The sequence below is a fragment of the Elephantulus edwardii genome, unplaced genomic scaffold (assembly GCF_000299155.1).
Source record: "Elephantulus edwardii isolate Elephantulus edwardi_28Jun2011 unplaced genomic scaffold, EleEdw1.0 scaffold00014, whole genome shotgun sequence".
NCBI lineage: Eukaryota > Metazoa > Chordata > Mammalia > Macroscelidea > Macroscelididae > Elephantulus > Elephantulus edwardii.
Window position 1 is genome coordinate 10,499 of NW_006399764.1, and position 13,266 is coordinate 23,764.

General features: G+C 40.2%; 1 protein-coding gene across 1 annotated transcript in view; it reads right to left on the reverse strand.

Moving 5' to 3' along the window:
* Positions 1 to 9,436, reverse strand: part of DNAJA1 (DnaJ (Hsp40) homolog, subfamily A, member 1) — a 13,613-nt gene extending 4,177 nt beyond the window's left edge. Inside the window, exons 1-5 of the mRNA XM_006881248.1 lie at positions 9,305 to 9,436; positions 8,804 to 8,981; positions 6,401 to 6,505; positions 4,222 to 4,449; positions 542 to 656 (exon numbers count right to left, since the gene is read on the reverse strand). Of these exons, the coding sequence (XP_006881310.1) occupies positions 542 to 656; positions 4,222 to 4,449; positions 6,401 to 6,505; positions 8,804 to 8,981; positions 9,305 to 9,436 (758 nt within the window). The remainder of the gene's footprint in view (positions 1 to 541; positions 657 to 4,221; positions 4,450 to 6,400; positions 6,506 to 8,803; positions 8,982 to 9,304) is intronic.
* Between the last annotated feature and the right edge of the window lie 3,830 nt (positions 9,437 to 13,266).

Consider the following 13,266-nt stretch of genomic DNA (forward strand, 5'->3'; position numbering starts at 1 on the left):
GCAACAATGAATGAGTGGAAGCCCAAAATCTCTGTAAATGTTTATGAAAATTAATAAAATATAATTATAGAAAAAAAAAAGTTTTGCAAATAATCTAGTATTTTTGAAAAAAGCAAGCTTCAAGGGCATTTGCAAAAAGCTGATTTATCATGCAATTGGAAATTGGCACAAACACTTTAGTATTTGCTATTATACTAAGACTAAGGGCAAAATTCTAAGGAGGTTCGTCCCAGCCCACAGTCTGCTTATCTGTATGCATTTGCTGTTAACAAAAGTTATAGACGAACTCTCCTGACTTAAATCTACCTTTGGTGTTCCCAATAGGCACTATTCTTTCAAAACCAAAGCTAAAATATGATGCTTTATAAATGCATCAGCTGCCTTCAAAACTAACTGAGAGTCTAATCCTCTTGCTTTTCCAGGGTCCTCACAGGCGATATTTTTTAAGTAATAAAAAATTCACAAAAATCCCCAACCAAACAATAAAACCCCTAACACAACAAAAACCCAATCATGTACAACATGTTGAGAGTTTGTTTACCTTGTAAAAACAGCATGGTCCTTTTGATCTAAAACAATGATAATATCTCCAGGCTCTAGTCCTGGCTCTTGGTCTCCTTCACCATGGAATGTTATCTTCTGACCATCTTTCATGCCTAAATACAAAGGTTAATTTTGTTACTAAGCTTCCAATTAAACTCAGACTCACCAAATCTGTTACAACAGATGAAGGTTTGTGTGTACACACAAAGTCCCCCCAAAATGCTGTTATTTGTGAATTCTAATTGCCAGAGAAATTATTACAAGGTCTAGAGAGTTACAGCAACCCCATGAACACTGTCCTGTCCAGTGCCATCTTCAAAGTCTGACACACTCAAGCCCCCTGCAGCAGTCAAACTCTAGAGGTCAACAGAACTGGCATCAATGACCGGACCTACTATTACTAAATGGATTACCCAATAAGGCAGGTTGTACAACCTTCCTAAAGCTCAACTTTGCCCCCCCATCCACCTCATTTTGACAAACAAAATGGTCTGCAGAGTACCAAATCTATGACTCTACCAAGTATTAATGTTGACTAGAATTCTATTAACTACTTAGTGTTAACAAGAATTCAATTTCCATTAAGAGCCACAGTGGCATAAACTAGGGCTTTGTATAGAGGAATAAGGAGCATCTATTTAAAATAATTCTCCAATCAATGGATAACTTTTCTATTTACATACCCTTTTTCTAAAAAAGAAATTTATTACTTTGCGTGTGTGTACCATCAAATCGTATTTGACTAGTACAGGAGGAGAATGTCCCAACTTCTTCAGCAGAACATCTGGTGGATTGAACTGCATGCCATGCCTCTGAGACTGCAGTGCAACTTCTTGCCACTAGGCCACCAGAGCTCCCTTATATACTTTTTTTAAACAAGGTCAATATATTGGAGATCTTACCCACCAACTTTGGTCCTGCAACTGTTAAGCAATGGCTTTAATATAAATCTAAACGTGTTTAAAAGAATCTGTGTTTGCACAAGGCTTCTCACAATAGCAGTATATCCTTATTCTTGAAATAATGATTATCAAGGTTGTCTATTAAAAGCAACTTAGTTTCACCTTTCATCATAAATACATCAAGATAAAACAGATAATGAATCTATTTAGATCTAGATCTAGCAGTTTTAGGGCTATAGGATACCTCCAGTCATGTTTCCTCATATTATTTTGAGGCAAAAAAAATATTAAAACATTTTAATGTACTTCTAAAACATGAATGATTTAATCAGGTAACCATAGTTACCATACACTGACAAAATTAAATATCTGTTTAACTACAGGCAAGACAATAAAATTCTTTCTAAATACAACGCAATTAAACTCAGCAATGTTCTGCTGATTCACTATAAAAAATTACAGGTAAGTAGAGCACAGACAGCTTCATTTGCAACCAATATCCTCTTAAGTACATGTTGGCAACAATGAAACACTATCAGTAGATTAAAAATGTAAAATGCATACTCTATGAAACATGGGCCATTTAAAGGAGAGAAAAAGAACTCTTTTACTCAGTAAAAAACTTCACAATGCATGACATTCTTAAAGAAAAACAGGGGAGGTGTCACGTTAATGCTTACGGGAAAATATTACTGCAGTCACTTAATGCAAACACTATCATTTACTTGAAGTACTGTGCTCTAGCTACAATAGCAAAGTTCAATAGGGCAGCAAACACCTAAGGCTGGCAAGGTTGTGGAGAGATTTGAAATCTTATTTATGCACTGCTGGTGGGAATGTAAAATGGTATAGCTACTATGGAAGGTGGTCTGGCGCTTTTTTCACTAAGTTGGAAACAGACATACCATTTGACCCAGTAAGTAATCTGGGAATACAGCCTAAAGAAACTAGAGCCACAACTCAAAATAGATGTATGCACATGCATGTTTACTGCCATATTATTCACAACAGCAAAGAAATGGAAGCAACTTAAGTGCTCATCAGCAAACGAGCAGATACAAAAACCATGGTACAGTCATAATGGAATATTATGCTGCACTGAAAAACAATGAACTCATAAAACACAACATGAGGGAACCTGGAGGACATTATGCTGACTGAAACAGCTTAGTCACAAAATGACAAATACGGCATAACACCAGTTATAAAATAGGACAAGGGGGCGGGAATGGGAAAAGAGTGGATAATGAACACTGCATCAGATCTGATGAGAGGAAGAACGGTCCAAAAGAAACATATGATTAAGCATTATATGTATGACAACAACCTGGAACAAGGACTACACTGTGGGAAGGTGGAGGAAGAAAATGTGCAACAATGGGAAAAAAATTAAATCCTTTTCGATTTTTTTAAAAGTACTGTATTGTTAACATTAATAGTCCTAGGGAGCTCTGGTGGCCTAGTGGCAAGAAGCTGCACTGCAATCCCAGAGATATGTGGTTCAAATCCACCAGATGCTCTGCTGGAGAAGGAGGGGCAATCTCCTCCTGTACCAGTCAGATCCAATTTGACCACAACACACACAATAAAATAAAATAGTAAAAAAAAAAAGAAAGAAAGAAAGAAAAATGCACACTCATGTTTATCACGGTTTTGTTCACAATAGCAAGGAGTTGGAAACAACCTAAATGCCTATCAACAAACGAATGGATAGAGAAGCTGTGGTACAGTCACACAATGGAATACTATGCTGCATTGAACAAGGAACTCATGCAATATTATTCAAAATGGGTGACCCTGGAGAACACTATACTAAGTGAAGTATCTCAGTCACAAAAGTACAAATACTGCATGGTGCCACTGTTGTAAAACAGGAATGACATCGAGGTTGGGGGGAGATGGAGAAAGATGGGTTTAATCATGTATACGGCATTGAAACAGATAAGGGAGAAAACTGTTCAAAAGGGATATGTGATTAGGTATTTTTGTCATGACAGGTGTCCAGAGTGAAGGCTGCACAGTAGAATGGACCTGGGGGGAGAGATTGTAAAACAATGAAAGAATTTTTCTTTTACTTTTCCAAGAGGGTAGTGTACTGGGGGGTACCAAAGTGCAACAATGAATGAATGGAAATCCAAAGTCTCTGTAAATTTTCACTGAAATTAATAATGTATTTAAAAAAAAATCCAAGATGCACAGTAAAAAAACAAACACCCCGCCCAAACCCTCCTAGGTTGGGAATGTACAATGTAACAGTTTCATAAGAAAGGTCTGAAAAGTTACTATGTCATTCAGAGTAACTACAGCTAGCTCTGATACATTTTAAAACTTTTTGTAAAGTAACAAAATTAATCAACAACAAAGCTTTCCTCTACCCAAAAACTCCCTAAAACTTAGCATTTATTTCTTCAATCTGACAACCTCTAATAAAATAATGTGTGGAGTTTAACTCCCATTTGAAGGAGAATGAGAAAAGACTTTTAAAAACATAGAATGATTTGTTTACATAACAGAACACAATTCAATCATTTACAATGCCATCAATGAATATCATAAAAGATGAAGCTATTATATTTACTGGGGATACCAAAAGTATTTATTTTAGTAATATAAATGTGAAAAATGTCTAAACTGAAGAATTATTACTTGCCAAGCAGTTGAAGACCTATCTCTGGGTTATAGGATCACATATGTAAATTTAATTTGCAACTTTTTGGAACTATAAAATGGAAACATGGCCATCAAGATTTTAGAATGAAAAACGTCTCAAACTCACCTTTGTCAATGTGAACTTCTAGAATCTTCTTCTCTCGGACTATCTTCCTTCCATTGCAGCTTTTACATCTGTCTTTAGGGCTGATCCGTTCTCCATGGCCCTGGCACTCCATGCACACAGACTGAATTTGCTGAACCATTCCAGGTCCAATCTGATGAATTCTTATTTGCATTCCAGTACCTCGGCAATTAGGACAGCATTCTACTGCTCCTTTCTTACCTCCTCGGCCTGAAAAGTTCCAAAAGAAAATGAGATTATCAATTTAGCAGTGAATAAAGGTCATTCCTAAATACTACTGTTTTGCGGTTTTAAATAAATAAAATTTTGATGGAAGTGGTAAATTAGTAATTTCAAACTGGGATGAGTCTAAAGAATGATGAAGGGTGTGGTGAGAGTCACAGACTAAGATCAGGCTTCGGGTCCCAGAGGTTTTCCTGAGGGGCACCAGCTATATGAAGGAGGGTGAAGAGTTAACCATGAATCTCTATTTAGATCTAGATCTAGCTGTTTTGTGACTATTCTCTAGGATACCTCCAGCCACGTTTCTTCATAATACTTTGAGGCAAAAAGATAAAACCAATTAAAATATTTTAATGGATTTCTAAAATATGAATGACTTCATCAGGTAACCAATGTTATCATATACTGACGAAATAGCTATCTAACTTCAGGCAAGACAATGTAACTGCAGCACAGAGCCTGGCAAACTGGATGAAGTAAAAAAGCCCAAAACAGGATTGTTTTTAAGAATTTTAAGGAACTAATGGAATGCTGCTCTAGTAATTTACACTTCAGTTTTTGTGTTTTTGGTTTTTTTTTTATCTGATAAAAACAAGCCAGTCATCTTCAATTATATAAAATTCAATTTATAAAATTATAAAGCATGATTCTTGGTCTTCTGAAGCACTAATTTCAAGACATTAATAAAGATGTGCTTCCAAAGCAGAATTCTTAGGACTATCTGTGAAATAATGTTTTAATGTCCCTAAATTAAAGAACTGTATGCCTAAAAACAGAGAATGTTTAGTCAATTGTATTTCAGACTATGAAGCCAGTAAAGTGTATATGTATCAAAGATCTAAGACGTGATCTGTTCCTTCAATGTATACAAACTCTGCAAGTAAACTAGTATAAACACTTTATTTAAAAAAAAGACAAAACCATTATGAGCTCTCATCTCACCCCAGTAAGAATAGCAAAATTGATCAGAACAGCAAACATCAAATGCTGGCGAGGTTGCAGAGAACCTGGAAGGAACCCTTATTCACTATTGGTGGGAACGTAAAATGGTGCAACCACTAGGGAAGGCAGTATGGTGCTTTCTCAAAAAGTTGGAACTAGAAATACCATTTGACCCAGCAACTCACTACTTGGAATATACCCCAAAAGAAACCATAACCGCCACCCAAGCAGATATATGCACACTCATGTTTACGGCAGCTTTGTTCACAAAGCAAAGAGGTGCAAACAGCCCAAGTGCCCATCAACAAGCAAATGGATAGAGCAGCTCTGGCTGCATTGAAAAACAAGGAACTCATGAAATAGTATCCAAAATAGGTGATCCTGGAGGACATTATGCTGAGTACAATATCTCAGTCACAAAAGGACAAATATTACATAGTACCACTGTTGTAAAACAGGACTGAGATAGGGGTTGGGGAGAGACTGAGAAAAATGGGATAATTAACTTATACTGCATTGAAACAGATGAGGAAGAGAACTGTTTAAAAGGGCTATATGATTAGTATTATTGTCATGACAGGAGTCCAGAATGAAGGCTACATAGTGGAGTGGATTTTGGGGGAAGGACTGTATTAACAATGAAAGAATTTGTCTTTTACTTTTCAAAGAGAAGAGTGAATTGGGCGGAGGGGTGTGCAGGGAGAAAAGTGAAACAATGAATGGAAATCTAAAATCTAAACTTTCATTAAAATTAATAAAAATTAATCTACAAAAACAGGAAAAAAGTGATCAGTCCCTTAACATTGTGAAAAATACCAAACAAGATGAATCTCATAAATTTAAAATAATAGGTAAAAGTTTAAAATTCTGCCAACTTTCTTTACAGTGTAGAGACATGGGGTTACAATCCAATATTTAGGTTTTGTACATCTGCCAGGGTTATGGATGGATACAGTATTTCCCACTAAGAGGAAATAAAGACATTAAGAGACCATACCTTCACATTTGTCACAAATCACATTCTTCTGCAGAGCCAGTTTTCTTGTTGCTCCATTATATAAATCTTCTAATGTTACTGAGAGTTGATGGACAACATTTTTTCCTAAAACAAAAGATATTCATTGAAAACCTAAAATATTGCAATAATGAATGAATGGAAATCCAGAATCTCTGTAAATTTTCATTATAATAAATAATACTAATAAAAAATCTAAAATATACTAAGATGGGTTAAAGAAACAATATAATTTAAGGGCATGATGAGCACTGTATCATTAAAGAATGAGAAAATAGGTGCACAAGCAGAAGAGTGTGCTTATAGGAAAACTGGGTCAGAAATTACTTTGCCTAAAGATGAAGATGGTGATCAAAACTATTAACTGCAAAAATCACGAGAATATTATTATTACTTAAACAAGCACATTTCTCCCATACTCACATACTCAATACCCAAATTTGAATTTTGACCCAATCTAGGTACTTTTCACTTAGAATTGAGCAATATGGCCAATTACATCAAATTTTTTTCAGAATAAAAACAGACTAATATTAGCCAAAAATGTAACTGCTGTATTCAACCAACTGAAAGGTAAAAACTCCCATCTTTTCCTAAATCTTTAAAAAACACTACAAAATGTAGTAGGCTAGCACTAATTATTTAAATATTAAGATTATCCTACTCTTCATAGTACTGTTGTTCAAGAGCATTTTCTGGAATGACAGAAATGTTTTCTATCGGAGTCTGCTAGCTGCTCTACTAAAAAAACAATGGTCAGTCACCTCTGTAAAGATTTACAGCTTCAAAACTAAAATAGTGGGTTTACCATGTGTCAGTATCAACATTAAAGCAGGTATTTTAGTTTTCACTGCCAAATACAATTGCTACTAATCGTTAAGTGGCTATAACTAAGATCACAAGATGTGAACTAAGAAACTAGATTTGTAGTCTAAATTTAAAGAATAGTGACGTGGTCATTACCAAGGCTTTTAGAATGAAGTTTCTGATTTGCTGTAGACTTGACCATAAAACAATTCCCAGTAGGTTTTCTTTTTGCTACCATTCAACCTATTGCACATATTTTTAAGAAAAAACAAAACACCAACAACAGTGGAGTGCCATACTTAAATCTTAAAAAGACAAATGGAAGGCGAGATCACACAAGGTTACTGAAACAACTGCCAATGAATTAGTTAATAAGTTCCTAGCTAGTCAATTTTCCTCAAGGACTTTATCCACTACAACACAGCCTTATACCTAACATATAGAAAGGACACTTTTAATTTCCAGTGATGCATCACAAACCATTACCTATAACCTTTTGTTCCTAGCTCCACTTCTGAGTTCGACAGTACGTACGCAACCCTATGTACATGCTGGAGGTGATGTGATTCCCTTCCGTCTCACCTTAATGTCACAAAGTCAAGATTGTAAAGAAGGAAAACAGTTTCTAAAATTTAATGAGACTATTTGCTTTCTGGTTCAACTAGTCTCAGATAAAAACACCACCATCTCTTATTCCTAAGCCACACTAAAAAAAGAAATTGCCAATGGTAAGGTCAATTATTTATAAATAACTAAAAATCCTGTTATTCCTCTGTGGAACAAGCTGGGATATAGATTATAATAAGATCCTCAAATAAACAAAAGCATATTACTCTTAAGACTTATGAATATTTCAAAAAAACACATCAACTACATTTTTGCTATTAAATACACACATTTTGGTACAGTAAAGCTAAAGTTACCTATCTGGAGGCAACAAAAACCCAATTCAAATGTCACAGGAGAATGGCCATCTTAATTCTGTGAAGCAGTTGGTGAAACGGAATCATCTGCCGTTGGATTTTCATTTACTAGGCTACAAGATATCCCTTTTCAGAGTTAATAAACCTATATTCTAAACCTATCTCTACAGCTGGCTGGCTATATGACCTTGAAACTCATGCCAATCATCTTTGACTAAAAAAAAAGCTATTAATATTGTTCCGTTAAACCCAATAGTATCTGGGGTGCGGGGAAGACTTGAGCACTGCTGCTGGGCAGGGAGTTGTACGGCCAACCCAAAGACAGTTCAAATCCACCAGCTGCCTCATTGGAAAAGATGGGCAATCTCTTCTTAATCTCTTCTTAGGTGATTTTGTGTCTCTGAAAATCTACTGTAGTTCTGATTCCACAGCACCGAGTGAGTGGATGGTTTTAATTACACACACACACACACACACACACACACACACACACATACTTATTTTGCATTCCACTATGGCCAATCTCATTTTTTAAACTGTATCAACAACCAAATATTCAACATGATACTAACATGTAAACACTTAACATTGTTGCTTTCTCAAGCTTTAACCAATGGCTACTTTCATATGCTGCATGTGGAGTATGTAATCTTACCTCTCCTTTCTCTCTGCATTCTTCCACCACCTCCAAAAAACATATCAAAGATGTCCATGGGTGAGCCAAAACCACCGCCTGCTCCACCCTCCTTGATGGCCTGTTCTCCTCCTTTATCATATAATTCTCTTTTCTTTGCATCAGAAAGTACTTCATAAGCTTGGGAAATCTGTTTAAACTGTTTGTGGGGGGAGGGAGGGAAAGAAATTAATTTTAAAAAACAAGACTGTTACAGAACACAGTTGCTGTGTGCAATCCAGCTCAAAGTAAAAAGTCAACTGATGACAATCTGTCCCACAGTTAAGTAGGCTGTAATATTCATGGGAGCAGCCAGGCAGGTCAAAGCCTCTCTCTTGTGGAGCCTCTGGTAGGTCAAAGTGCTGTCAAGGAAAGCACTACTGCTTGTCCATTATGCTAGACTGCACTCGGTTTCAAGTGGTACTATAAACACTAGACACCTGGGGAAACCATGTGGCTTGATGCACTGGGTGCACTACTTGCCTTCTCGCCTTCATTTGGATTCTTATCAGGGTGGTACTTCAAGGCCAGTTTCCTATAAGCTTTTTTCAACTCTTCCTGGGTGGCATTGGGTTTGACCCCCAAAACATCATAGTAAGTGGTTTCCTTCACCATTTTCTATAGCCTGAAATAAGAAAATGCTGTTTAAATCAAATCCTAATTTTAATAAAATTACAGGACAGAAATAGATTCTTTACCCAATCTTCCTATGATACCACTTCCCTGAACTTCATAACCAAGCTAACAAATTCTGTAATAATGCAGTCACCAAGGCTCATGGACTGAAACTCAAGGTGGTGAATACAAGATGACAATCCCAAGGTTTCACCTTTAACAGTCTCCCACACCAAAGCTCTCTAAGCAAAACTTTATCTGGTTTGCTGCTTCCCTTACCCAGAGGTGGTGACAGCCACAATGAAAACACACTCCTAAGTTCAGGCCACTGGTTATCACATTCGCCTTGTCCTTGGCCAGTCTGCCCACGCCATATACTTTCCCGAAAAAGGCATTTAGATACCACCCGGGGGAAGTGAGAACCGATTTGCAGAAATAATCAAGAATCCCAGCTCCAGGCGGCTAGCTCTCTTCCCCGAGTCTTTGGGGAGGTTGCTCAAGCACAAGGCTTACAGCGCCTCTCGGGCCACGAAAAAGGCCGGTGTGCTTTTCATCTCGCCAGGTTTCCTGCTGCATTCAGCACCGACCGTTAGGATTTCCTTCCTTTCTCCCGCCCACCCAGGATCGAAACGGTGGAGGGCGAAACCCAGCCCTCAACAAAGAGAGGGAGGAGAGAAAAACGAAAGATGCAGCCTCCGCCCCTTTCCTCCCGCAGCCCCTCGCCCCTGCAGCCTCTACGCATGCGCACTTGGGCCGCGGGCATTCCCCCCCCCCCCCCCCGCCCCCAGCGGTTGGAGGGGTGAAGGGGCGCGGGGGCGAGTGCAGAGGAGCAAGAAGGCGGCGGCTCCTTGGGGACTTGAGACTGGAGGAGGTGGGGTCAACCCGAGGAGGACTTCGGGCCTTTCACTACGAGCCGGGGATACGCTGCTGGGTCACCACCGCCGGCCTCCACACAGAGAATCGTGCACAGGAGAACCGACAAGCCTCTTGCCCACGCGGAGCTAACCGCCTCCTGTCCGCGTCTCCATCGGGCTACCCGGCGCCACCAAAGGCGCCAGGTGGGGACTAGGGGAAGCCCGAAACTCACCGTTGAGCTGGCCAAGGCTGGTGTAGGGGGAGCGGGAAGGAGCGCGTCACTGTGCGCAGTTCGGGCAGCAGCCGCTCCCAAGCCTCTCACCGAGCGTTCTGGAAAGTTCCCCCCGGCGCGCCGCAGCCGCCGTCTTTTGTAGCCAAGCCCAGGCGCGTCACCCGCCGGAAGTCCCTCCCCTCCCATCCGCTGCCACCCTCCCCGCGGTTACCTGGGCAACGGCGCAGGGTGCTCTCGGGCTGGGAGGGGCTGTGCCGAAGGTCCTTGTGGGAGAGAGGCACAAACCCGGGTTTCCGGAGCTCGGGGAACCTTCTCGAGGCCGTCCTTCACCGGCCAGGGGCGGGGGCTGGAGGGTGGTGTCTGGAGTCTTTGGCGGAAGCAGGGGTTGTGCCGGCTTCGCTGCAATCCCGAGTGCTCAAAACGCTGGCGTGGCCTCCGGTGCTGGTCGGGGCGGGGAGAGCTCGGGGACAAGGCTGAGGCCGACTGCGGAACAGGAACCACTCAGAACAAAGCCATGCAGACCCTCCTTGCTGCCACTCCTGTCCTCCTTCCTGCGTTTTTAACCGCTTGGGTTTCGGATCTCTTAACTTGTAGGGAACCCTCTGCCGTGCAAGAAATGCTGAGCAAGGTGTCCTGGTTCCGGGACCAGCTGTCCCAGTGGCCATGGCTCTTGCTCTTTAATACGAGTTGTGCGGACCCTTGTAATGAACAAACTGGGAGGTTGGAGTTCTTTGTGCAAGGCCTGGGCCCAGCCTTGGGCAGTGAAGCGCTTAGCATCCCGTAGCATAAACTGAGATCCTTGAACGCATCTCTGGACGGACTTTAACCTACTTGGGGAAGTAGTAGATGCAGTCCAAATAAGAATGTGGCGAACTGTATAAGAACGTTTATTATTTTACCTAAATTTCCGGTTTCACCAGTATGTTAGATCACTTGGGCTTTTCAAATGTTTGGACGAGGGCACACAATAGAAAAATGGGATCTCCCTTACTCAGCATAACGAGCATAGGATGGATTTTGTAGGGAAGATAAGAAATTGAGAAGGCTGTGTACAGGGTACACGTCTCTTTCGTAGGAGAACCAGATAGGTCGGTGAACGACAGCAGCGAGATGTCACCAAGGCAAGGCTTCTATATTAGACTAATGGATCTGGGACAGTGACAGTTGAGCTGTTTTGAAGAAGAGAGAACGCCATTCTTAGCAAAGGACAAAGCACAAAGGAAGACGTGCTGTCTCTTGGAAACTTCAACTCACTAGAGCTAAAAAGGTTGGAGTAGCTGGAAGTGAGGCTTCAAAGTTGGGAAACATTTTGCAGGTTAAGTGTATTGTATCCTTTTGAACTTTACCCTGGAAACATGTCCAGTGCCTACCTCTTCCTTTATCTCTAGCTTTGTTTATTTAAACTGCAGGCCAGTTGCACCCAGCAATCTGAAGTTTCCCAAGTGCACTTTTTTAACCTATATGTGCTTTTTAGCCCTGTCTGAACACCTAATTTTCTGACCGTAAATGTTGTCATCGAAGATACGTGACTTTTTCTTCACTACTAACACTTAAAATCTAATTACCAGGCAACTTACAGTTACTGTTGGGTGCTGTTTAGTCAGTTCCAACTCAGCAACTACATTTGGGAATAGAACTGCCCTATGGAGGTTTCTTGGCTATAAACTTCAGAGGCAAATTGCCAGGCTTCCATACAATTGCTGGGTGGATTCTGACCACCCACCTTTCTCTTAAGCCCAGCACTTGACTTGTGCAACTAAGGCTCTTCTGCGGTGTCCTCACTCAAAATTGTGGTTGGTTCCAACTCAGTGGGACCCAGACTGTAAATCTGAACAGGAGACTGTCTACCTTTCCAGCCACCAGAGTTACGTAAGCTTTCGAGTTAGCAGTTCAATACATGGTAGATTACTCCAATAGAGATCCTCCACAGTGTGCTAGAGGCAAGATAAAACTGGCCTAAGTAGTGGCCACCATCTTCCCAATCTGCATCATTCTTAAGCCCATTGTTGCAGTCACTCTGTTGCAGTCCTTGATGGTCTTCCTCTTTCTTGCTGACCCTCTACTTGTCCAGGCTTGTTATCTTTTTCCAAGGACTGTATGTGAGATGAAGTGTCACCATCCTTAGCACTAAGGAGCATCTTGGTTGTACTTATTCTAAGATATATGTGTGCATTCATTTGCTAGTCTGTGGGAGATTCCATTCAAAGACAACAGTTCTTCAGTCTTCCTTATTCATTATCTGATTTGAAGCAATTGAAAACTATCATACCTGATTTCAGGTGCACGCTAGTCTTTAAACTGACATCCTTGCTTTTTAGCACTTTGAAGAGATAGATCCCTAATAGCACATGTGTCCAATGCATCACACTTTTTGACTTATTGACTGCTGCTACCTTGGTGTTGATTGTGGGTCCAAGTAAAATGAAATTGCTGACAACTTCAATCTTGTCTCCATCTATCATTATAGTAGGAAGCTCTGGTGGCCTATGGTAAGGACCTGTGATGCTAAGCCAAAGGCACACAGTTCAAATTCACCAAATGCTCTGTGGGAGAAAGATCAGCAGTCAACTCTCATGCAGTTTACTGCTTCTAAAAACCTGTTGGACGGTTCGATGGCACATAACAACATCATCATGATATTGGCTATTGGTCTAATTGGGAGGACTTTTGTTTTCTTGATATTGATCTATATTAAAGCTGGTTGTTTTTGATCTTCAAAAAGTGCTTCAAAGCTACAACCAGG